The sequence below is a fragment of the Anticarsia gemmatalis genome, chromosome 1 (genome assembly GCF_050436995.1).
Source record: "Anticarsia gemmatalis isolate Benzon Research Colony breed Stoneville strain chromosome 1, ilAntGemm2 primary, whole genome shotgun sequence".
Taxonomy (NCBI): domain Eukaryota; kingdom Metazoa; phylum Arthropoda; class Insecta; order Lepidoptera; family Erebidae; genus Anticarsia; species Anticarsia gemmatalis.
The window spans coordinates 11,025,234-11,050,324 of NC_134745.1; the positions used below are offsets into that span (position 1 = coordinate 11,025,234).

Here is a 25,091-nt window from a genome sequence, read left to right on the forward strand (position 1 = left end):
GACTTTACAGTACTACATCTCTAGTTTAGTCGATTCTATTTTTATCACTCCATAGCTCACATGCGCAGGTCCGTCTGCGTAAGTACGAAAATCCAAGGTTTCAATTCATGAAGATATCAGAACATTTCGATTATTTTCGATTAAAAATAAAAATAACTCTTTTGACAGCTATATCAGTGCAAGAGACATGCTTTATTTTCATTGAGAAATTGAGCTATTCAATATTATTTATTAGTGTTATCTTCGGCTGTCGTATTATAAACAAAATGCCTAAAATCAAAGCAGAAAAAAAGACGAGGGTGCACAATGAGATTGCCAAACAAGGTAAACAAGAGGTTATAATTATTGGTGCAATGTTTATTTTCATTTATAAGTTTGATGATGGTATAAAATTAAGTTTTGCATTTTAGGTATTCAGTTCAACAAGGATTTCGGCCAACATATATTAAAAAACCCGCTCATCATTACGTCTATGTTGGATAAATCTGGTTTGAGACCTACAGATGTAGCTCTTGAAATTGGTCCGGGTACTGGTAACATGACAGTGAAGCTCCTGGACAGAGTCAAGAAAGTTGTAGCCTGTGAAATTGATACAAGGTAGCCTACCTATCCTAGAAAATTAAAAATAATATATACTTAAATGTGATTTTTGTTTTCATCTTACTTTTTAATTTTAGACTGGTTGCTGAGCTTCAAAAGCGTGTACAAGGTACACCATATCAAGCAAAACTTCAGATTCTTGTTGGAGATGTCCTCAAAACTGAACTACCATTCTTTGACATATGTGTTGCTAATGTGCCATACCAAATCAGTTCTCCCTTAGTTTTCAAATTACTACTGCACAGACCGTTTTTCCGATGTGCAGTACTCATGTTCCAGAAAGAATTTGCACAGAGACTGGTAGCAAAACCAGGAGACAAATTGTATTGTAGACTGTCTATTAACACACAATTATTGGCAAGAGTTGATATGTTAATGAAGGTCAGTTATTACTAAGTACTCATACTTAATCTTTTATTTATTTTATTTTTTAACTCATACTTGTAGCTTAAGTTTCACAGTTAAAGTAACTGTGAATAGAAAAGGTAACATTTTTATAGTATCTTATGAATGTTGTGGTAATCCAAGTATGATATTTCAGGTAGGAAAAAACAACTTCAGGCCACCTCCAAAAGTAGAGTCCAGTGTGGTGAGAATAGAACCTAGAAACCCTCCACCACCCATAAACTTTGTTGAATGGGATGGACTGACAAGAATAGCTTTTGTAAGAAAAAACAAAACACTGTCTGCAGCCTTTAAGCATGCCACTACTATGGCTGTTTTGGAGAAAAACTACAGAGTCCATTGCTCCCTTCATAATAAGGTAAAAAGCCTCAATAAAACAGTAATGGAGAATGTTACCTAATTTTGATTTTTAGCACTCCATATTCTCGTTTAAAAATAAAAAATACTGGTGAAAGAATTACTTCGATACGTCAATTAGTTTTCGATTTATAAGTAAAACAAGTTGTAACCGCACAACGCTAGCTCTCGGTGACGGTGTGACGTCACTCTACACTTGCTCAGTCTGGCTCACACAGTCCGCTTGCGGTCGCGCGCTCTGTGCGTTGAAATTATTCCTAAATACTTTTAAAAATGTTCAATTCAAATACTAGGAAATCATATGTTCTGCCTAAATGTAATTTAATATTATGTAAGTAAGTACATAAGTAATAATAAATAACTTCATCTTATAATGAAACAATTTCTAACCGGATTGATCGCGAGTTTATTGATTTTACTGTGGCAGGAAAAATGTAAAATCGATAAGTATATCGATAATATATTATTTCGGTTAAAAACTGTTTCATTATAATATGCAGTGATCGTAAATATCTAACATTATTACTTATTATACCTATGTATAATATACTAGAAGCCGCTCACGACTTCGTCCGCATGGAAACCCTTCCCGCGTAAATCCCGATCTTTCGGGAACTCGAGGATAAAAAGTTGTCTATGTGTTATTCTGGGTCTTCAGCTATATATCAAATTTCATCGTAATCGGTTCAGTCAAATTTGCGTGAAAGAGTAACAAACATCCATACATACTTACATACGTGCATACTTATATACTTACATACATACGCACATACATACATAGATATGTCATTGTATCTATTACTTATATACTTATGTATGTACATATGTACATTCTCACAAACTTTCACATTTATAATATTAAGTAGGATTTCGGAAGCAACAAAACCTCTATTTGTTTCACAAATAATTCGCAACCATTATTCCATTTATTTTAGGTAGATTATCCGATTGCCCTTTTTCAAATCTTTTTTAAAATTATATTATAATACGATTAATATAAGTTATTTTATACATAAGCGGACGAAAACACAACAAAATACTACGCAAACAATAACGATTAGCGACTTAATACTAAGCGGGACGCGGCCCGCGCGGCGCGATAATGTAGTATGACGTCACAGCCGCTCACGCGGCTGTTAGCGGGACTCGATATTTTTCGAAACTTTGAATGCTTATAAAATCAAAACTATTTGGTATTTTTTACTAAAACAAAAACTAGTTTATATGTATACATACAGGCTATACTGTGTCAAAATTTAAAGCGATTTGGCATACCTAGTAACATTCTCCATTCAATTATTAATATACTTTAAAACTGTATTGTATCTGATGTTGTTTTTGTTTACAGGAAATCCCTGAAGATTTTGATATTAAACAGAAAGTTCAAGAAATATTAACAAATTCAGAATCTGATCAACTTAGAGCCAGAATGATGGATATTGATGACTTTATGAAGCTACTACATGCCTTCAATTCAGAAGGAATACATTTTGCATAGTATATAATTAATGTTGTAAGAATAAAATATCAAAAATTATGTTAACGTTTTTAATATCTATTGTATAGCAGTTTGATTTGATAAACTAATAAATTATACAAATACACATTGTGTGGTGGTGGTCTCACACATAACTTTTCAGAAATTGCACTACAATCATTTGTGTGGTTGATTGTTTATATAGGAGAGTTCTTGAATCCCCTGTTAGCATAGTCGGTTCCCTCGCAGCGCTCAGAAGCAAATGGAAAACCTGGTTGCCCAGGCAATACCATGGGCTTAGACTTCAATACTCTCCAGCCTCCCTTCTTTGTCCAGTCCTGAAAGTTCAATTGTGGTTTAGTTATTTACTATTTCCTTATAATATTTTACAAAACATTTCACTCTGATAATGTCCTATTTCCACAAACCTTTATACTGAACAACAAAAACACAGACACACAGTATTTTTAATCAAAAAGCATGCCTGGGCCTATTCAGTTAGAAAACAACATTGGTATTTACAGAGTATATAATGTACTACTTACATTGCCATTGTATTTGAAGTAATAATGTACAGAGAGAACTCCAAGAGCAATCAAACCAATCTTTCCAGTAATAAATCTGTAATCAGCAGCTCGCTCAGCACCCTGTAAAAATTATAATTGGTAAAACAAAGTATTTCACTTTTATAAAATGTAAACATCAGCATAGGTACAATGATTATGAACAACACTGTTTTTTTTAATTTACCCACTGTCTTCTAAACTCAAACCATTTATAGCAACAACAATGGTTTTCTGTGCTGAACAAATTATGATATACAGCACCGATTTATGAGCACCAGGCATACATTAATCAAGTATATTTGGCTAGACAGTTTTTTGTTATTGTTAATAGGTTATTGTTATGTAACCTCACCAGCATTGGCGTCAAAGCAGAGAAGATCTTGTCAAGAGGAGCACGATATATACGACGAATAGGATTAGTACGTTCTCTCCAGTACTCCTCAACATGAACGGGCTCATTCGGAGCTAAAATTTGATCCTTGAGCCACTGTTTACGCCAAGCTCTCTCGGCATCGGACATTCCTATACATCTTTCTCGTTCAAGGGCCACCCGACCAGCTATGGCCATAGGCTTTACGCCTGCAGTTTGTGCCATGATTACAGAAGATCAGTCGACTGTATTAAAGAAACTGCTCAGTTTTATAATGTGTGAATTTTGTTGCACGAATTTTGACAAGAGCAGACAGACAGCTGGATGTCACTTTGACATCAACCATAAACTACATAATAGAAATTCTCTATTACAAAGTCAACGACAAACCAATAATTAGGTACCATCCACTGGACTCCACCATTAATAGGACTGTTATTTCAATTAAGAATTAAAATAATGTTATTGTGAACTGTTAGATACCATACACGGATACATAGGTATGTCGTTCTTACTTTTTTACAACTTCTGTCCATAAAAAATAATTGACACTGGCAACACAAGTAAATTCCTTGTGTCTTCCCCCCCTCCCCCACACCTGTGTAAATGCAAGCAAATCCAATAGAATCGGTGGCAGATAAGTTGATAAATTCCGTATCTTTTTTTACATTTCTATCGTAGTGACGAAAATATTCTATAGCAATAACAATATGCCTCGATTTCATAAAGTGGAAATTAATAAAACAGAATGGATTGTCCCGGAAAGATATCAAATGCTTACACCTGTGGGCTCAGGTGCTTACGGACAAGTTTGGTATGTATTTAGTGTAAAAATATTCGGCAATATGCCAGTAATTATTCGTGATAAAAGTTCCGTATTTATATAAATGACTTATTCCATTAGCGCGCAATCCGTGCTGTAATAGAGCGTAAAATAAGTAGGTACATTGCCCTTACGTGGGCGGGCTCATTTGGTTGTTTGTCTATTCTTGAATGCATGATAATTTGTTTACAGTTCCGCGATAGACACTCTGCATAATATGAAAGTTGCGATCAAGAAACTGGCGAGGCCTTTCCAATCCGCTGTGCATGCTAAGAGAACCTATCGTGAACTGAGAATGTTGAAGCATATGAACCATGAGAATGTTATTGGTAATTGTTTGACAGTCTTACATATATTGATGAAATGAACTCAAATTATTTAACAGCATTACTTGTCATCACCTGTATAAAAACAAAGTTCACAAACATATATTTTCATCAGGTTTGCTGGATGTGTTTAGCCCTGAAAAGACACTAGAGGAATTCCAACAAGTTTACCTAGTGACACATTTGATGGGAGCTGATTTAAACAATATTGTGCGCACTCAAAAACTGTCAGATGATCATGTTCAGTTCCTGGTTTATCAGATTCTCCGTGGCCTTAAGTATATTCATTCAGCTGGAATCATTCATAGGGTAAGTTATTTTAGAGGCAAAGGTAATGATAATATACAGTTAGATCTTGATCTATTAAACATCTATCATCAATTTTACCAGTTCTTTGCATTCATGCAATCACAAACAAAGCAGTAGACTAATTGTCTAATTTATTTAATAGTTTTACAAATTAGAACAATTAAGTTTGAATACAAGCATGTTTTAACTCCACAAAAATGCCAATATCTAGTGGCATTTTAATTAACACATTATTAATATTGTAGGACTTAAAACCTTCTAACATTGCTGTCAATGAGGACTGTGAGTTGAAAATCTTAGATTTTGGTCTTGCCAGGCCCACTGAAACTGAAATGACTGGCTATGTAGCTACAAGGTGAGTACATACATACTTTATATTATATTATTGATGGAATTCTGTATAAATGATCCCTAAATGACACCATCATAAAAATGTCTACTATGAGCCAAATCCAATAAGAATTTTGCAAATATTTTTCCTCATAATGCTAATTTTATCTATCTTTTTTTCCTCTTAGCAATTTTAATATGAATCGGCAATTGTTTTGTTATACCATGATACATTAAAAAGACTAAGCTCTAGTTTGACCTCTTTGATTAAGTATGAGATGCAAATTTGACCATTAAAAATTGTATTTTATCTTGAGTATTATTGCAATTTTTTTTGCATGTTATTGTATGAAAAGGTTGTATGATGTGATTACGTATTGCAGATGGTACAGAGCACCAGAGATCATGTTAAACTGGATGCATTACAACCAAACGGTTGACATCTGGTCAGTTGGTTGCATCATGGCTGAGTTACTCACTGGCAGAACCTTGTTCCCTGGCTCAGACCGTATCCTTTTTACCATTTATGTGTTTACACTATTTATAAGGCATAATGCATGTGTTTTCTATAGTTTAGATTTCAGAACATAAGGTATTACATGTCATTTTCAAGTCTTTTTAATGCAAATGTTTTGTTTTTAGCCAGTATGATAGTTGTATATATTAACTCTTTCTATCTATGTTGATGAGTCTTGTTCACATTTACATTATACCCCAGAGTTCTGCTAACAAGGGAAAGTGGATTTAAATAGTGACTTGAACATTTCTCCTACACATCATTGTTATTTTTAACATTTTATGTCATCTAAATAGTTTTGTTAACCTTTCCTTAATCTGTTTCATCACTTTGGTGCAGAGAATATAGAAATTAGTCTTATATATTCTTGTAAAAATATGTGATATATATATTCGACTTATATTTTCACTAGATTTACAGCTTAGCTTGTAATTATTAATATTATATTGGAATATAGCTTTCAACCTTAATGGATGAGACAGATATCCATCAGTTGAACTTGATCATGGAAGTTCTTGGTACCCCTGCTCAGGAGTTTATGCAGAAAATCTCCTCGGAGTCAGTAAGTAGCTTTCATTCAATGTTTGAAGGGTGACATGGTGTAACTACAACTAAGAAACACTGTAAATATTTTAGGAGCTATAGTTAATATAGCTTTCGCATTAACTTGCTTGATTTAATGTCGTGACCTTGTCTATCCATGGCTTGTGTAAGTTTGGTGCTTGTGTAACCTTAACATGCGTGCATTCAGATATTGATCACCTCACAAGAATACTGTTTCTGTGTGGAAATCCAGAGCAAGAGACAGTTGATAAAATTATTAGTGAAGAGGTATGTATGGAAACTAATATATTACAAAACCACATAGGGATTAATGCTAGCTATGCTTACTGATTTGAACAAAAACACATTAACAAAAATAATGAGATAAGAAATAACATGATCACTCAATATAAATAGCTGGAATTAAGCAAACATAACGCGTTAATTTTGTAAATAGTGTGGCGAGTTTATGAATGGGCATAATTATGTAGATATTGTTTGTACAATGGTATTCGTTAAAGAAAACTAGTGTGTTTATTTAGCTTCTTGTAAAACGAATGAGTTTATATTATTCGAAGTTACGAGTATGACTTGAGTTCTTGGTTATAAAAACCCCGAATTGGTTAGTTAAAGTACGATTGGTTCCAGAATGTGTAGTTTTAGTTAAATACCTATACGATGAATCACTGTAAACAATGTTTAATAAGCCGACACTCGTGAGGTCAAAAGACCAAGTAGTCAATCAGAAATGGCTAGCTTCGTCTATTACTTCCGCTGATAAAATAGTTTGATGAGTCAAACTGACTCGCGGCGCAGCGCTGATAAATGTTAGGTCTCGGGTTTCTTTCCTGGATTGGACCTGATTCTTTCCTGGATGAAAACATAAAAATTCCGGCTCAATGCTTTCAATTTCAGTAAGGTTATAATTATCCGGAATATTTACTGTAGAGCAATTTTAAACAGTTTTGGCCACTGGCAGCCGCTTCTGCACAGTTGGCTAGTTTCTATAAAACTTGTTGCTCATGAGTTTGTTTATTTTGTATTCAAATACAAATTAAAGTTAGTACATAAAGGAAGTTGGATAATTAAGTTTTTATTTGGTATTATTAGACCATTTATAAAATATTGTACCTAATAATTTATTTTCCTTGTTATAGTTTAAATATGTTTGATATTTTAGATTATTATTAAACATTGTATCCTTAAAAGTCTTCGTAACAACGGTTTAAAATTTTACACAAAAAGGCGTATTTACTGACATGAAATCTGCATTTTATGTATTCTAAGATATTTACGACTACTTGTGTCTCTCATAGTGTTGTGGACAGTCTTTTGTTATATTCCATGTATGCGAAATGTATGTTCTATGTTATATGTATGTGACGTCGCAGTCATGATTGTGTTTGTAAAATAGTTTAATAGGTACATAAATAGACAAATAGTAGTCAAGTGCATTATAGTGTTAGTAAAACTAGAGACAGTTGCCAAATAAAATCAACATTGCGCATTTGGCTGAAATATCTATACCTAATTCTTTAGTATCTGGTATCTAACCATTTCATACAAGTGTAATTATTTATGCAAATAATGGTAAGCTGATGTTAGGTGTAGTCATAGATATACTCCAGGGTTTCCTAACCCTTTTTTTAGTGCGGACCCCTACTGCCACTTTATTAGACCCCTATACAAAATACAACAAAATAAGTCTTCAACATAAATTATTTTGAAGGATAATAGCTGTGTTATAATTCAGAGAAAATTAAAGACTTACTACATAGAAAAGATGATCTCGACAGCAGCTATTTATACTACGCTAACTCAATTTTGGTGAAATCTTTTTTTTTCAGTTATTGGCTTAAAATGTGTTGTTTTATATGCCATTCAAAATTCTCCAAGTATTATAAAAAATAAGGAAGTTACAAATCTTATTCAACGCTAACTAAGCTAAAAAAGCTATCAAGTTTTTCACTTTAAACGCTTCTATTGTAAAGTTTAGTTTTATAATTTACTGTAATATAGGTAATAGCTGCTGTCGAACTGTGTCAGCGAGCGTAATGTACGTGCGTGACGGATTATTCAACGTTTAAGATAAAAGATTATATTATTATTGATGTGTAAATACATCGCTAAGTATAGCACTCGTTTCCGCTGCATAATCTTATCTTGTTTGTGTCAATCAGATTTTATACTTTTCTAAGTACATTACCTGTTCCCGGAGGCAATATTGATAGGTAGCGTATATCCAGGGACACTGTTTTCACATATAACTGATATAACTGTTATCTAAAAAGCCTATAATGTTTGGAATATTTTAATTTTCCCCATCTACCGAATGTTTCAGCCAGAATTTTATAACCTAGTAGTTAGTTTCAGACATCCTAAAATTGACGGCCGATAATAGCTTTAGTATTCAGCATTTAAAAATGCTGACATAAATGTAAAAATACTCACCTATAATAAAGATATTTGTGATTTATTTGCAACGACACCACGTAACTATCAGGGATTTTGGATAAAAAGAAACAATTAAACGATTTCTTTACGAAAACGTATTAGGATATAGCGTAATGCACGTCGAATAGGCTCAACATAAATTAATGACGTACTTAGAAACTAACGTTATAATGTTTCAGGCAAGGAACTACATTCAGTCGCTGCCGACGCTGAAGAGACGTGACTTCCGCGAAGTGTTCCGTGGAGCTAACCCCCTTGCCGTTAACCTACTTGAACTTATGCTGGAATTGGACGCAGACAAGTAAGTATCCTACCTCTAAACTTAAGTATGAAAGGATAACATGAATGCTCTAGTATTGGAGCACTGTATTTCATCCATCCATGTTAGGCCTAGAGAAAATCTCTAAAACAAATATCTTCAGCTCCGGAGCGAATAAAGTTTTACCCCTACGTCTCAAACCTAGGAACGATTTGGGTCTATCCCACTAGTCCCGTTGAGTTGTCCCGTGACGGGACAACTGGCACTATTTTGTCCCATTTGTCCCGTGGCGGGACAAGTGACACTGTTTTGGTGCCAGTTGTCCCGTTGCAGAAAAATCACGGGACTAATGGGACAGACGGAAGGGTCAAAGCAACTGGTTCCATTGAGTTGCTCTGTGACAACAGGTACTTGGTACTTACTACATTTTTACTTAATTTCTAGTAGATAAGTTGAAATTACATTGTTGGGCCTGTTAACAATACATTTTTAGTTTCCTTACATTATGTTTTTTCAAGTAGGGAATTTCGGATAAGCATTTTACATTTCTGGAATGGACGGTCATAGATATAGTCACTCTTGTCAATTTAATTATAAAGTGAAAAGCCTAAATGGTAAAAAAAACTTCTTGTGAATTTAAAGTTTACATAGAGTAGCGTACAATTCATCACCTGCTATCTTACCAAAGTACCAAGTACCTGTTGTCACAGAGCAACTCAATGGAACCAGTTGTTTTGACCCTTCCGTCTGTCCCATTAGTCCCGTGATTTTTTCTGCAACGGGACAACTGGCACCAAAACAGTGTCACTTGTCCCGCCACGGGACAACTGGGACAAAATAGTGCCAGTTGTCCCGTCACGGGACAACTCAACGGGACTAGTGGGATAGACCCAACGATTTAGCCTCATCAAAAAAAAAAAAGAAATAGAAACCTCCGGAAAAATAAAATTAACGATAATAGGATTGGGAATATCTTCACAAATAATAAATTACGTTCTAGAACTATGTGCGGTGTGGGAGGCCATTCGCAATTAGGTAATCGTGGCCGCTATAAACTGAAGTGGTGTTTATTAAAATGCGCTCGCACAGTTTTTGCGTGTTGTACGTCATCGCTTCTAGCCATTTAAATCATTTACCCCCCGGTTTCTTAGGTACATTAAAATTTAGCAATAGTTTATCTCAATAGCGTTTTTTTGTATGAGTTTTAACGCTATTGAATTGATAAACTACCGCTAAATGTACCTCAGAAACCGGGGGATAGTTATTTTGTCTTATTTCCCTGATACCGTAATAATTTTTATGTTGAATTTTCCCGGTATGCGGTAACAATTCATAGTACGTGAGTAATATGTTGAGTTATAAATATGAAAGTGGGATTTTTGTTTGCATCACCTTCGTGGCCTCGTTGATCTATTTACTTGCGTTAGGTAAAATGAATATAGTAGGCGAAAATAGGTCGGTTTCTTTGTGATTTAAATTGTATGAGTCATTTCTTTGGTATGGTATTATGATTGTTGATTATAAAACATCGTGGACAATTCTTGACTGATTAATGCGTAGGTGTTCAGGTTTAACCGGTTATTGTTTTATTACTATTTAAGACCTTAAGTGGTTTTGCATACTAATGTATGTAGTTCGATTGACAAGAACCGTTAGATTGTGAACTATGTTTGTGCACCAAATTATTGTAAATTCAAAATGTATATTGATTTTAGTACATAGAAATTAATCAACCTGTTTGGTATCAAAAATTCTATACAGTTCTGACATGAATAACGGATTAGGTCTCGGCCTAGCCGGACGACGAATGCGTAGATGTATCCGATTGGCATAAGCCGAACAAGTACATCTAGTCGGTTTTGTTTTTTGATAAATATTGTCGAACCGAATATGTGTGTAATAAGCCTAGTTTCAGCTAGAATAGTATTGTATCATAATTTGTATTGTTAAATTTCAGACGTATAACGGCGGAACAGGCGCTCGCCCATCAATATTTGGCGCAGTACGCGGACCCCGACGATGAGCCCGTATCGGCGCCCTACGACCAGAGCTTTGAAGATATGGAGATGCCTGTTGACGAGTGGAAAGGTACCGATACCTTTTACAATTATTGATAAAAAAAAATGCCCAGCAGTAGAGAACTACAGAGAGCTAAATAAGTAATTCTTACGTCTTAGAGATGATTCAAAGTTATTAAAAAGTATTTACTAGTAGATGTGAATGACATGATTATTATTTTTAGCCTACATTACTATCTGAACGTTTTCGATATCGATTTTACTTTACCTGTTTCAATAATAATAGCGTGACCTTCGTTCGTTATATGCATCAACAGATTTATTTTATTAATCACTTTCCTTATATTTTGCCAGATCTCGTATGGAAAGAGGTTGTGGAATTCAAGCCTCACCCGCAACACATGAACACAGTCGTCGAAGTGAACCCCTCTTAATAACAGTAATATGTAACTTTATAAATGCCGCACTTTAATCTATGGGTTAGTATGGCCAGTGTAAATCTTAAATTTAAAAATAATTTAGAACAGGGCTTGTTTAAAAATAAAGTTATTTAGTTGATGTGTTGTCTTATTCTTTTTTTTTTGTAGGAATAGACAACATGTCATCCATAGATAACTTTGTTCAGCTATAGTGAACAAGACCCTGTATAATGTAATTTGTATGATTAAACAGAAATAAACGTCACAATACACGTAAGCAATAAAGATGTCTTCATATTAACGTTTGATAACACGATATGTATTTTTCATAGAGTTTTTATAGCAGAGTGGAGAAAGTGCCATGTCAGAGTGTATTTATAATAATATTTTTCAAAGTTCTGAGTGAATTGATAATATATAATTTTATGCAGACGCGGGATTCTTTGGCAATACTGAAGATACGTATCTATATTTCATTCAATGATGTATTTCTAAGTATTTTTACTTAATAATACATCTGATATTGTTTCATCTCCCTCGTCTTCATTAAATATGCCCCAAACCATGTAGTGACAAGTTTATTGTAGTGGCTGACTTCGATTGTTTTATTCCATTCAATATTCCTCTTTTTAAACAGGCAATGAATTTATTATAAGTGACAGAAAATAATAGCTTCATTTTTGTGAATACAAGTTGTCTACTTAACTGTATTTTTCAATACTGAAACACTGTATTTTTACAATCCACAAACACTTTAACTCAAATTATCTATCAGCTTCTGTAACATAAGGTTACACTTCAAACAATTACTATTACTAGGGCTTCATAAAATTTAATGTACTTTCTCAGTTTCTCATACAACCTTGCTATCTTCTTCTTGGCGTCTTATAAATCGTACAATGGGTTGTGGATACACGTTTTGTCGTAAGTTATAGTAATGAAGTCTTAACAACGAGGATATACCCAGCATTTGATGCTCCGTACTGTGATTTTTGTGACTTACAAAACTTTAAAAAAGTGCAATCAACGTTATTGATCTACAAGATGAATTATATTTTTTTAATCAATTGTAAATTAAGGTTAGTCGTCATCGTGTCATAAATTTAGTGATAATCAAAGCAATATATTCACTGCTTTTGAGTAAACTAGATGTGTACAATGCTTTTGCTGTGTTTTATCCAATGTTTGCGTGGCAATATTGACAACGGACTTAAATATTCGTAGCAGATATTTGAGAAACAAAATGCGGGGTTCAAGACTTATGGATAAGTGTCGAATAATCCAATATAAAATGACAGAAAATGTATAGATACAACTATCAAAATTCTACATTATAGCGCGATTCTCTACCACTATCAATTACTGGCTAACTGTCAAAAAAAGAATATAAGAAAAGTGGATCAGCGCCGTAGGAACTATTTTTGCAGTACATTTTAAATATTTAATTTTCGTTACTCAAAACTATCGATTGTAGAAAATCAGACCGCTGATCTTTCACTAACCACTTATCCATGAGTTTTGAAACTAAAAAGAAGATACAACTTCTATTAGTTCCTGCACTGCAAGGGACTAAAGTTGCCAATACAAGTCGCGCCTAAACACAGTTACTAATAATATATTTGGCTTTACATGCAGGTGCTAACAATATCGCTGATAATATTACATTAGGATTTAATAATTAAGTTCAAAATTGACTTAGTTATTTAACGTAGAAATTTGACGCTACTTATAGAAATGCGAGTGGACTGTTGTTCAAGTTACGAGATTGTTTTGACCAGCCGTCATTGTCTTAGGACGAATATGTTTTGCTCAGTTTATACTAACACGAATACTATGAAAGTAATATTTTCGAAAGAAATGGAAAACAGACTGTAGGAGAGCATGATAAGGAACTTAATAACCCCAATTTTGATAATGTCAATACTACGACTATTACACGAAAATGTGTCAGGTTTTTAATCTTTTATTGCATAATATGCATTGCCGGCTTTTTACAGTGTTCTAGCCGCGTAGTTTTTAATAATGTGTAAGGTTTTAGATTATATTTTAATACACTACGTCATCAATTTGTAAGTATTACATGCGTAGACTATGTACTATTGTTGAATCGTAAGAATAAAATAATATAAACTTATGTTTTGTTTTATTTGCAGCAACAATTCTGACTTTATCTCTGCCACCATTAAATTTCCATTAACTTACTACATAATAATATTAACACATCTCACCTGTTGTACTCAAAGATGTAGGTACGCATTAGTAAATAATAGGGGCACTGCCTCAACTGGGAATCGAACCCGAGACTGTGGTCGTCAGTAGCATACACTAGCCATCGGACGGCAATGTTTGTAAAAAAACTAAAACTGTCTCGTCGCAATCATCCATTTCGTAGTCTATCAGCACGCAAATCAGGTCTGCTCAGACAAGGTAGAACCCTAGATCAGTAGTGCGTGTAGTCAGTGTAGTCACTTGGCTATCATTCTAGTTAAAGGTAGGTCATATATTGTGGTAAGTAAATGGTATGATTACAAGCCCTATGACTGCTATTCTTGCAAGTTATAAGTAACATTCCGTCATAGAGCAGGTAGACATCTTCGATAATTCAACATCCGTGTCCAATGCTGGATAATCGAGAGGAAAATGACATCATGTATCAAAATAAAACATTTTATTCATACATCACTTTTTTATTTTCTGGCCTTACCAGCGTGTTACAATGTTATCGTAACCTTAGGTAAATGGCCACTGGTTCACAGCAAGCTTGTTAACGCCACGTAGTCCCAAGTCAGATGATCACGCCTCTTCTTTCTCCTCAGTGAAAACTTATATTTACAGAGTTTAAAAGCAAAGCTACAAACATCCATACACATGTCATGAATATGAATGTAATAGTATGTAATAGTGTATTAAAATAACTTCCCTATATACACAGGCATTAGAATAACTTATTGATCATAACTTGTATAGATCTTAAATTAGGTTTGAATCGTCCACAATCTACTCAAATACCCGTATTTTAAAATAAAGAATGAAGATGATGTTGAAATAGAGTCTAAACGTTGTTTTGCACTAGAAAATATTTCTATAGTTCCCGGATTCACGTAAAAAATCGGATGAAAGTCGTACCTAACTTTTCCTTACCGCGATTGACAAAACGAAATATTTAGGTGTTATCTATACGTCCAGCAAACATTTAATGAATAACAGATAACAAGTTTGATTATTTTATTGCATCCCAAGTTCTATATTTTGACATTGTTTGTTATAATAATCAAATTAAGATAATATCTGTAGTCATATCTCATTTCGTCAATATTGGTTGGAAAAACACAAAAAATCTGTTTTCGTGGCACAAGAATGTAATGAGCTGTTAAAATAACTCTGATACTGATCACATTTTCAATTAAAAAAAAAAATGTGCGTTGCGTTATGCAGAGACATCAAATTACCTACAATGAAAGCCTTGTGTATTTTGAACTCAATATATGCAAACTTGCATTAGGCTACCTATATTGTGTCACTGAGAATTATTCTCTTCTAATTAATGATGAATACACATTATTATATCGATAGATTACACTAAAGTCCATACTGAATGTTATGAGCGACGAAGAAAATTATCGGTAGATATTTATTTGAAACACTACCTACATGATTTTCATCAGCTGTTCTTAAAACCCTTGATGATTCTAATTTTATTGTACAAAGGAGAGAGTAACTAATGCTGTACTAGTTCTTAAATTGACTCTTGCTTGCTTTCTAACATAATTAAAGTATTAATTCCCGTCAGTACGTGGTGACAAAAAGAAATATTCTTGTCTTTGACTTTGATCAGAAACTCTATTTAACAGCAAGTACAATATTGGTTACTCACTCCTCACATTATTGTATATTGAATAATTCGTACAGGGAGATTTAAAGTAGTGCGGTCAACAACTTCGGCTTTTCATCCTCAGTGATACAGTTAATTTTACCAAGAAATCTGTCTTCAACCAAATTGTCACTGAACCAAATCTTAAAATAAACACTACTCTAGAGATATAGTTTATAATAATTTATCACAATAATATTCTTTACAAACACTTTACGTAGACGAAACCGACGGGCTCGAAATCCGTTGTAACGTAAGATTCAATGGTAGGTTATCTTCAGAGTCCGTCGAACTGTATTCTTGTTTTCGGGTCGCCGGCGACACGCGAGCAGCGCGAGCCTCGTCGCGGGGCTCGGGGCGGGGCTCGTGGCGCGGGCTGGCGGTCGGCTCGGAGCTGCGCTCGCAGCCCGACGGCGGGGACTCCACGCACTTGGCGCTACTCGCTGCGCCATTCGACAGATTACTCGCAGCCGTATTCGAATCATCCGTATTTCTATGACTATTATGGTACATAACATTTACAACGCTTCTCAGTCTTCTGCTCTCGCGGCCGTCGCGCCGCCGCCGCGTCCTGTCGGCGCTGGACTTCCGTCGCCGCTCACTCGACGTGCCGCTGGGGCCCGGCTGATCCAGTGCGGAGGGCGTCGACTCCGAAGGCGTCGCACTCCTCTCCTCCTCTCTAGTCTTATTCGAGGACTTCACTCCCTTTCCGGAGTGGGATTTCCGACTGCTTCTCTTCTCCGGTTCGGGCGCCGGTGCGTCTCTCCTGTCCCTGTGATGCGAGCGCGACGGGCGCTTGTCCGCTTTCCTGCGGTCGCGGCCGGCGGCGGCGGGCTTCCTCCGGGGCTTGGCGCGGGCGGGGCGCGGCCCGGAGTCGTCGTCTGAGCTGGAGGAGGACGAGCTGGAGCTGGAGGCGGCGCGGCGACGCGGCGGCGTGAAGGAGCTGTCGCTGGCGGAGCGCGGCGAGCGCGGCCGGTGGCGCTTGAGCGTTAGCTTGACGGGCGGCCGCTCGGGCTCAGGCGCGGGGGACGGCTCCTGCACGATGACGTCGCTGTCGGAACCCAGCAGGTCCACGATCTCGGGCGTGCGGTCCTGCGGCGGCTTGATGTAGCCGACGACCATCACTTCCGACGAGTCGTCGTCGCTGTCGGATTGAGAGATCGTTTCGATAGGAATCACGGTGTTGGCGGCGGGAGGGGTGATGTAGGTCAAGGGATAGGCCGGCACCGCGACCCGGGACGGCCCCGGGGGCGGGTCGGCCGGCTCCGAACTCGACACCATGACGATGTCGGAGTCGACGCTCGCTTCGGTGTCCGAACTCGATATGACCTCGTTGATCATGGTGGAGATTCTGGAGTCGGTGGTGTACTGTACGTTGCGGTCGTACCCGGCCATGTCGTAGGGAGTGGACGCAAAACAGTACAGCTCGTGAAGGAAGTGTTCGGTTCTCTCTCCGAAGTATCGCTGCATCGCTTCTCTGAATTCGAGTGAACTGATGTGATGCTGCGGCAGTAGCTCCAATATGCGCGCCAACACGTAGGAGATGTGGCCGACATTCTCGTTCAATAAATAATTTAACTCCCTATTTAGCCAGGGTGCCAGCCGGTGCATCTGTGTACTGTTGTTCCTGCAAAATAATAATTTACAACTCAGTTTCTTCATCGAGCACTTTCGCGTATCATCTTCCGACATACTATCTTTGAAGAAGGAATAGAATACAAAAACAATTGAAACAGTTTGCAATTTGGTAATTCGTAAGGCAGTGTTAGCAAACGAGACAGTCTCGGTAAAACATCCTAACCTATAGAAGTCAGGGGTACAATCCCTGTAGCGGCCTGTGAAGTCGGGCAGAGGCCGCGCCCACAGGTTGTGGCGGTACACGGTGCGGCGGAACGACGCGGGCGAGCGGCGGCGCCGGGCGGGCGGCGCGCGGGTCACCGGCGGAGGGAACACGTCCGCCATGAACGGGTAGTGGCGCAGCAGCTCTTGGATGGCGATTGTTTCTCGCCTCGGCAGAGTGAGCGTCGTCCTGTCCCAACGTATCCCATTATTAAACACACCTCATAATTATAACAATTTTAAGTCTCGAGCGGCTCCTTAAATTCCAATATGTTAAGAAAATTGTTACATTTTGTTTGATTTCTGCCAAACGATTTAGCACCATGGGGAAGTCATTAGAATTGCTTTGCCTTATGTGTAAGTTAGTAGGACAAACAATAAAACGTTAGGTATGGATCTGGATGATTAAACAAAAAAGATCAACTCATCCCTGCTCAAGATGCCAGTACATAATAATATAATTGATTAAGATTAAGTTAAATTGTCAAACATATTCTAGAATTTACTAGACAATATAAATAAATAAATAAATATGATGACTCATGATAGTATGTCATGAAGATGTTACACAATATTTTGCAATGGCTATTAAACTTAATAATGTTATCTGATCTTTTTTTTGGTTATCTGAATGTTAGGACAAAATTATGTGAAATTTTCATATTCATTACAATGCATATTTTTGGGCCGATTTCATGGAACACTTAAATAGTTTATAAGGTTATGTAAAGATACCTGTGTAAAGTATAACCATATTAAAGTTATTCCTTTTAGATCAGTGTTAAACTCAGACTTTGTGTATAGACATTTAGGAGGGCTTTATTAATAGGCTACCTGTATCTAAACCTGTGTGTGGCATTTGTGACTCTGTCAATCTCGATCCTGCTGCTGGCCTCCTCTGTGTGCCGCTGCACCACCAGATACTCTTCATACTGATGGTTGGACCGCACATTGTGGATTATTGACCTGAACGCTTGTTTGCACAGTGGACACTCAGCTTTTACCTGCAAAATAACCAATTGTTCATCTTTATTAGCTTTTTATTATCATTTCTAAACAAAAACATTTTTATACTTTTAAGTTTTCTTGATAAAATTTCTGTATATTTGAGTTTTAGCTTCGTCCACATATGAACAATTTACAAAGATTCAAGTTAATGAGCTCTATTAATTGCTACCACATAATGTGCTATCATACTGCACTCTGTTGGGGCAGATGGCACTCAAATACTTTATAAATATTATTGTTTTCTAGTACCTCATGCTTCTACCCTGTTTTTTTTTGTCAGGAAAATGCGTTACTGCATGTCCCGCTCCAGGGAGGAAGCGGGGGTCTGTCGGGCTATCCCGCCGGCTTGGCGTTCCGACTTTAAAATTTGGGCATACCGACTAAAAACCTGACGGTGTTCCTTCAACAGTCACCTTAAAGTAGCCAGGATGCGGTACCTCCAATTGAATACTTCACGTCCCCATGCTTCTACCTTAAAGCTTAATCAACAAGTTCTAACCATATGTTAACCATTTTCTGCCTCAGACATATCTGTTTTGAGGCTTTGGCAAGAGAAGGCGTAATTTAATTGATAATTCAATTAATTACCCTATGTCATCCATGAATAATCGCAATTAGTCTATGGTCAACATCATGCTAAGAATAAAATTTGTAGTCAAACAATAAAAAGATATATTATCTCTGATATTTAATGATTAAAACATTCGCACTGCATGACTATTAGCTGTTATTACACAGGAAATGATGCACTTAAGCATATTCAACCCATTTTTCCTTAATTTTTTTAACTTAATTAGTCTTGATCACAATTTGTTATTATATTGTAAGTTACCTGTCCAACATTTAAGGAAAATCTAAAAATAATGTTGTGTTTCTAAACATCATTATAAAGATTTGATTTTCAAACAAAACTGCTTTGTTACCATAAGTTATAGACAGCCACAAAATGCTTGGTCTGTGCTCATGGTTTCAAATGATTTAAGTGTAGAACTAATTACTAATAATGCCAATAACAAATTAACATATGTTATGTCTCATCCTGTACTCAACTAGTAAAGTGGACAAAGGTCAAATCCCTTTCAACCTAAAGGTCAAATTCTTTTCATCCTGTTCTTATATTTTACGGGAACACCTAAGCCCAACTAGTACTGTGACAAATACTAATATTGTAGAAAACTGGCTTACTACTGGTCTTGTATGACAATATGTATGGATTTGAATGAAGCAAGCGAAGTTCTATGATCTTTTTACACATAAGGATGAAAGGAGTGACTTTATGTACATAACACAGGCTTACCTTACTCCAAGTAAGTAGGCATGTAAAACAAAATTGATGCAGACAAGAATCGGTGAATGATTTGTTCTTGCATGTGCCAAGGCATATAGCACAGTTGGGCGGTGGAGAGCCGGCTCCACTTCCTCTTTGAGGGCTGCTGTCATCACTCTTGACACTGCTTGGGTTTGCACCAGAACTGTCATCTTGTGCTGCTGAGAGGGCCTCCATGGCCAATCTCTGTTAAAAGTAGTGCTCTTGCTTTACCAATTTATAAAAAAAAAATCTGACTTTGCAACAAACAGATGATTGTAGTACCTAATAGAGTTCACACAACCACACTTAGCTCAGTAACTGACATACAATGATCTACATGTTAATAGCTGTCATTGTGTGATAGCCTGTGGCATGATATTCACCACAGCTGATGGTACTAAAAATGTTGTTATATTTCTTTGGTTTTGATATATATCATAACTTAAATCATGTTTCACTTATTAAAACATCTTTGATAGAATAAAAACATACTCGCATGGAAATCAATAACAAATCTTAGTAAATACGCAACTATTGGTCTACAAAAACAGATAGACATGTCATGTCATCTGATTACGAATGTAATGCAAACTGCATTATTTCCATAAAAAATGGATGTTCATGAGATGATAGTACTTACATATAAATGCGATCTTGACAGATTTCTGGTGAATTGTGACGTGCCGAGGGACGAAGTACCTGAGACTACCTAACTTCGATCACCAACACTCGATTTTATATCAACTATTGTAACTACTTCCTACTAACACTAAGTTTTACGACAAGAATATGTCCAAATTATCATGATTGTAGTTAATACAAGCTATTTCTAAAATCTATAGTAAAAACACAAATTAACGTTGCATTATCGGAATAAACACGTTCGCACACATGGAAACTGGAAGTACTGTTCCCAAATTTTATTCACAGCAGCTCACAGTACCTACGTTTCGTTTAGCAGCAGTTATCTGTGTTGTTACACCATAAAGCGCAAAATCGGTTGGTGTTGAGTCAGGGTGCCCACATTCAATACTTTTTTTTATTCATTTTATTTACATTACAATTCACAAACGACAATAAAACCAGTTACAGCTGACGTCAAATAACTTGAACAAAAATAACAATCAAATAACGCAAATGTCTGTGTTTATGAAAGCAAACTAAACATAAATAGACCTAGTGCAGAGGATTCACGGTTGATTTTTGTACCAATCGGTCGATTGAAGCACAGTACCCCTCACCGGCGCAGTTGCGCCCTGCCGTTCTTTCGAAGTTTAGTTAAAAACCGTTCATTTCGATATAGCGAAAAAGTTGTGCTGAAAGTAGATACCTAGTTAGATGTACTGCCTACTTCTACATGGCATAGGTAGGTACCCACTTTTGGCCTTCCTACCTTCGGACAATAAATGGACATGCGGCATGTCATTAAATGATTTTTTTTATGGATCTGTTTATTATAAAAAGAAAAAAGGTAAGGTAAAAAGCACTTCTGTTTCTGTTGAGTTTACAGGAAATCGTCACAAAATACTGTGTTTGGTTGAAGAGTTTAAAATCGGTAGATTCGACTTTAAAAAATCTGTATTGTTCTGAAGACCTTATGAGGTCTTCCAATAATAATTAAGCTTCCTGTTCTTCTTTCAGGGTTTTGATTTTTTGCATACGTGAATCTGAATGATAATCTTAAAAGACTGATATTTTTGATATCCGGCAAATGATTACGGAAAAAAATTGCATCCATCTGTCAACTGTCAAAATAGTTGTCAAATTCCAGACTTCATTCAGCAGGTTTTATGTAGTGATATTATTGTGATTATCTAATCGTTTCGAAGAATGGGTGTTCTGAAAAAGGTAATCCCTAAACAAATCATTAAAACATACATATTTACGAGCTACCTTCTGTTTGGGACAATATTTGACATACTAACGTAATGTATCAAACTACGACATTGTTCCCAAATTGAGACCGACCACTGTTTGGTTATTAAAAAGATTAAGCATATTAAATTTAAATGTAATTATTTCCAGACAACCGGCCTCGTGGGTCTGGCTGTGGCTCCAAATGCTCATCATACCTTGGGCTCTCTTTACGGAAAAATTCTGAGAACCTTAAAGAAAATGCCTGAGACTTCTGCATACCGTAAATACACGGAGCAAATCGTTCGTGAAAGAGCTGCGGTTTTAACTGAGGTAAGGGGACAACAGATTTAACATACATTTGATCAATAGAAAATAATTGGTATGTAATGTGATTATTATTTTTATATTTCGCAGACAAAGAATGTCTATGACATAGAAGCAAAGATCAACTGCGGACAGGCAGAGGAATTAATAGTCCAAGCTGAAAATGAATTGAATTTGGCCAGAAAAATGTTGAACTGGAAGCCATGGGAGCCTCTTGTGTCCAAGCCACCTAAGGGTCAATGGGACTGGCCACCAACCAAAGCTTAAACTTCATTGTTTGAATGTGTTGTTAAAATTCTTTAGTTTATAATAAATATAGTAAATTAATTGAAGTGTTTTACTTATAAGTAATATTGCAATGCACTTATGTATTGCTGTTTGCTTAATTTTTGGTATTTGCTTAGTTAGTAATAAGGGCTATACAACTATCTCAAGATGCAAGTGAATAATAGAGGTAGGTACACAATATATATAAAATCATTCTTCACAACATACTTAACAATCTAACATGTTCTGAGTAATTTATCAGTAACAGTCATGTTATCCAAAAAATAAGACACATATTTATTTTGATTTTATTATAACTAACATCTTTCAATTCAATGAAATATAAAAAATGTAAGGTTCAATGAAATATAAATGGAGCAGTGTTATTTGGCACAGTGCATAAACCATTTATTAGTATTACAAAAAATGCTTGTAACATTTTATTTATATTATTATCTATCTACATTTATGATGGAACTGAGCCATAACAAGATGAGGTTTTAAGTACTTAGCTGCTTTACTAACATGTTATTGAAAGAAACATACAATACAATCAAGTGACAAGCTCATGTGTTGTGCTGCCAATGTTATAACAAAGATATTAAAAAAAACAGTGTTTTATTTCATTATAATTCTGTTCTCTTAATCATTAATCAATGAATGACCACATTATTATCAGAAATAATGTTTTTTTTTGTCCAGATTGTAAGTAAAGCAGATAACAGTAACAACCGATATAATTTATATATTTATAATCAAATTTAACCACTAATAAATACTTAACTAAGTAACTTTCCAAGACCATTATGACATGCACTTCATTAATTTTGTAAAAAATGTATAACTGATAATGTAAATAATGCAAAAGTTTTGTATAAAAAATATGTTATTGGTAACTCATTCTTACAAATATTTTGAAATGCCTCTTAGTAATTCGCTGTACATTGTAGGACAGTAATACAAAAGTTGCACAATCAAAAAGTAATGCAAATATACCTATTAACTAAATCTTACATAAAAAAATAAATAACATTATAATAATCACTTATGATATAATACTAATTCAGTGCTCTTATCACCTTAAACTCAAAATCTCAAACAACTTACCAATTTACTTATAAACTTTGATTTGTTATCTCTTAAATATTTACAAGTTCTGATACTTAAATTAATATCCAAACAAAATAGATAAAATAAATATGTACTTTGTTACTACATTTACATAACTTACAAATTTTGTCTCTTAATTAAATTACATTTTGTGCAACATCATTAGCTTGTAAAAAAATTATATAACAGATTTAAGGAAAAAAAGAATTAAGCATTTGTTCACAAAAAAGACCTATAAGATGAATTTTGTATGTCAGCTTATTTGGTGCAATTAATAACAAATGATAATATAATAATATGGAGTTGAAATGTTATCTAATAAATAATAAGTACATTCTGGAAATTCTAAATATTTAGACACCAATTGGCAGTTTAATTTATGCTAAATATAAATGCCACAGGAAATTTAACATTATGTAAATTCAAATAGCAAATAAATCCTTATAAAGGCAATACTGTTTATGAAGTACCTCTGTATATTAATATTCATAATCATCATATAAAGTCACAATATGGTAAAACAGTAAAACTATCCTTGTAAAGTGGTTAAACCTTGTCATGTAATGTTACTTATACTATTAGTACAATAAATAGAGAGATAAAACTTTAATTTTTGCAAAACAAAATAATGTTTATAAGTAAGATGGTCTCTTAAAAATGAATTTATGTAGAAGTAACACCTTTTCTTGCAACTAACAAGTTTAGGATAGGGTGTTTCTTTATATAACTAACTGCTTTTTTATGGGTTACCATTGTAAAGTCATATCCATTACATTGTAATATTTTGTCATGCATCCTTAGTCCAGATTTAGCAGCAGGACTACCTTCATGAACTTCTGTTACGTATATTCCCTGCGAAATAACATATATTTCTAAGTTAATAAAGAACTTTATTTTCGAACTTATCAAGCTACTATTAAATGTGTAAATTGTACTTACATTGTCAGTATATCCTTGGGGACTTTTACGATAATCCTGGTCTATTCCACCGCCAATTTTGAAACCGCACTTCATAACTTCTCTACCTTCAGAGTCGACACCAGCTTCTTTTTGGAGTGTTATTGGTATCTGCATAATGACGTTCAATGAGTATCAAAGAAAACTAAAGAAACTATATCAGAAATTGGGAGTGGTCTTTGAACTTACACTGAGACACTCCATAGCTGTTCCAGCTTGATGTTGAAATGCCATTTTCGCCATGGTGACTGATTTAATTAAACTTTCTTTTTAGGCAAAATAAACTCGGACCACAATCACAGTGCTACCTAATAACAACAACACCTTTGATACAACCTGAAATAAATTATAGAAAACACAATACTGTTTCTGTCTTTGTGTGCAGTAAGATTATTGCTATCACCACCAACGATTCTAATAAAATACTATGAGTAACAGAGAAAGCTAGAATAATTTCTGGAACTGACGAATCGTAGATAAACTGCCAGCTGCCAGCACATAAAAATGTCAACTCAAAACTTCGGCTGCGCTGTTGTAGGGTTATCTTCATAATTAAAAATCTGTATCGACATTCTACTATTCATCAACTAAAAAGATTGTAATGTTAAAGTAGGTAGGTATCAGTTTTAAAAATTAAGAGAAGTGGACGAAAATACTAAATTTAGTTAAAAAGTTAGAATAACTTTTTCACGATCTCATCGTATCACTGCGTACCTACTTAGTAATTTATTGTGAAACTGGTGTAACTTTTTTTTGGCTACCTAATCTGTTACGTT

At 35.3% G+C, this 25,091-nt stretch overlaps 6 protein-coding genes across 8 annotated transcripts; 3 read left to right on the forward strand and 3 right to left on the reverse strand.

Annotated features, from left to right (window-relative positions):
- The first annotated feature begins 143 nt into the window (after positions 1-143).
- LOC142976119 (putative dimethyladenosine transferase) lies at positions 144-2,968 on the forward strand. The gene is made up of 5 exons (XM_076119358.1): positions 144-324; positions 411-597; positions 678-981; positions 1,142-1,363; positions 2,711-2,968. The coding sequence occupies exons 1-5, from the start codon at positions 267-269 to the stop codon at positions 2,858-2,860; spliced, it is 921 nt and encodes a 306-aa protein (XP_075975473.1). The 5' UTR covers positions 144-266; the 3' UTR covers positions 2,861-2,968.
- Positions 2,897-4,112, reverse strand: ND-B17 (NADH dehydrogenase (ubiquinone) B17 subunit). Its single transcript, XM_076119369.1, has 3 exons — positions 3,758-4,112; positions 3,385-3,486; positions 2,897-3,177 (listed from the first exon to the last, which is right to left on the reverse strand). The coding sequence occupies exons 1-3, from the start codon at positions 3,998-4,000 to the stop codon at positions 3,037-3,039; spliced, it is 486 nt and encodes a 161-aa protein (XP_075975484.1). The 5' UTR covers positions 4,001-4,112; the 3' UTR covers positions 2,897-3,036.
- Positions 4,113-4,352: 240 nt separating this feature from the next.
- On the forward strand, positions 4,353-13,907 carry LOC142976138 (mitogen-activated protein kinase p38b-like). 2 transcript variants are annotated; one of them, XM_076119383.1, is made up of 9 exons: positions 4,353-4,589; positions 4,791-4,927; positions 5,040-5,233; positions 5,479-5,588; positions 5,947-6,071; positions 6,563-6,642; positions 9,257-9,378; positions 11,294-11,424; positions 11,709-13,907. In XM_076119383.1, exons 1-9 carry the CDS (start codon positions 4,486-4,488, stop codon positions 11,786-11,788), a joined length of 1,083 nt encoding a protein of 360 aa, XP_075975498.1. In that variant the 5' UTR covers positions 4,353-4,485; the 3' UTR covers positions 11,789-13,907. The 2 variants fall into 2 exon arrangements, with proteins under 2 accessions (XP_075975498.1, XP_075975506.1); XM_076119391.1 differs by lacking the exon at positions 6,563-6,642 and adding an exon at positions 6,832-6,911.
- Positions 13,908-14,428: 521 nt separating this feature from the next.
- Positions 14,429-20,774, reverse strand: Topors (Topoisomerase I-interacting protein). Of its 2 annotated transcripts, XM_076119404.1 has the most exons (5): positions 20,441-20,774; positions 19,789-20,004; positions 18,318-18,487; positions 17,446-17,673; positions 14,429-17,271 (listed from the first exon to the last, which is right to left on the reverse strand). In XM_076119404.1, the coding sequence occupies exons 2-5, from the start codon at positions 19,993-19,995 to the stop codon at positions 15,858-15,860; spliced, it is 2,019 nt and encodes a 672-aa protein (XP_075975519.1). In that variant the 5' UTR covers positions 19,996-20,004; positions 20,441-20,774; the 3' UTR covers positions 14,429-15,857. The 2 variants fall into 2 exon arrangements, with proteins under 2 accessions (XP_075975519.1, XP_075975528.1); XM_076119413.1 differs by lacking the exon at positions 17,446-17,673.
- Positions 20,775-21,489: 715 nt separating this feature from the next.
- Positions 21,490-22,308, forward strand: ND-13B (NADH dehydrogenase (ubiquinone) subunit ND-13B). Its single transcript, XM_076121951.1, has 3 exons — positions 21,490-21,648; positions 21,826-21,987; positions 22,072-22,308. The coding sequence occupies exons 1-3, from the start codon at positions 21,631-21,633 to the stop codon at positions 22,246-22,248; spliced, it is 357 nt and encodes a 118-aa protein (XP_075978066.1). The 5' UTR covers positions 21,490-21,630; the 3' UTR covers positions 22,249-22,308.
- Positions 22,309-22,525: 217 nt separating this feature from the next.
- Positions 22,526-24,819, reverse strand: LOC142976166 (tax1-binding protein 3 homolog). Its single transcript, XM_076119423.1, has 3 exons — positions 24,505-24,819; positions 24,298-24,426; positions 22,526-24,210 (listed from the first exon to the last, which is right to left on the reverse strand). Exons 1-3 carry the CDS (start codon positions 24,556-24,558, stop codon positions 24,022-24,024), a joined length of 372 nt encoding a protein of 123 aa, XP_075975538.1. The 5' UTR covers positions 24,559-24,819; the 3' UTR covers positions 22,526-24,021.
- Positions 24,820-25,091: the final 272 nt, after the last annotated feature.

Bases quoted from the DNA above. Each gene is read 5' to 3' on its own strand.
- LOC142976119 (XM_076119358.1), top strand. From the start codon at position 267: ATGCCTAAAATCAAAGCAGAAAAAAAGACGAGGGTGCACAATGAGATT. The intron at 325-410 runs GTAAACAAGAGG...TTTGCATTTTAG, and splicing joins CAATGAGATTGCCAAACAAG to GTATTCAGTTCAACAAGGAT. The intron at 598-677 runs GTAGCCTACCTA...TTTTAATTTTAG, and splicing joins GCCTGTGAAATTGATACAAG to ACTGGTTGCTGAGCTTCAAA.
- LOC142976166 (XM_076119423.1), bottom strand. From the start codon at position 24,558: ATGGCGAAAATGGCATTTCAACATCAAGCTGGAACAGCTATGGAGTGT. The intron at 24,427-24,504 runs GTAAGTTCAAAG...GTCATTATGCAG, and splicing joins CAGCTATGGAGTGTCTCAGT to ATACCAATAACACTCCAAAA. The intron at 24,211-24,297 runs GTAAGTACAATT...GTTATTTCGCAG, and splicing joins CCCAAGGATATACTGACAAT to GGAATATACGTAACAGAAGT.
- ND-B17 (XM_076119369.1), bottom strand. From the start codon at position 4,000: ATGGCACAAACTGCAGGCGTAAAGCCTATGGCCATAGCTGGTCGGGTG. The intron at 3,487-3,757 runs GTGAGGTTACAT...TAATTTTTACAG, and splicing joins CTGCTTTGACGCCAATGCTG to GGTGCTGAGCGAGCTGCTGA. The intron at 3,178-3,384 runs GTAAGTAGTACA...TTGAACTTTCAG, and splicing joins ACTTCAAATACAATGGCAAT to GACTGGACAAAGAAGGGAGG.
- LOC142976138 (XM_076119383.1), top strand. From the start codon at position 4,486: ATGCCTCGATTTCATAAAGTGGAAATTAATAAAACAGAATGGATTGTC. The intron at 5,234-5,478 runs GTAAGTTATTTT...TTAATATTGTAG, and splicing joins CAGCTGGAATCATTCATAGG to GACTTAAAACCTTCTAACAT. The intron at 5,589-5,946 runs GTGAGTACATAC...TACGTATTGCAG, and splicing joins ACTGGCTATGTAGCTACAAG to ATGGTACAGAGCACCAGAGA.
- ND-13B (XM_076121951.1), top strand. The intron at 21,988-22,071 runs GTAAGGGGACAA...TATATTTCGCAG, and splicing joins GAGCTGCGGTTTTAACTGAG to ACAAAGAATGTCTATGACAT.
- Topors (XM_076119404.1), bottom strand. From the start codon at position 19,995: ATGGAGGCCCTCTCAGCAGCACAAGATGACAGTTCTGGTGCAAACCCA. The intron at 17,674-18,317 runs GTAGCCTATTAA...ACGTTGGGACAG, and splicing joins ACACACAGGTTTAGATACAG to GACGACGCTCACTCTGCCGA. The intron at 17,272-17,445 runs GTTAGGATGTTT...ATTATTTTGCAG, and splicing joins TGTACCCCTGACTTCTATAG to GAACAACAGTACACAGATGC.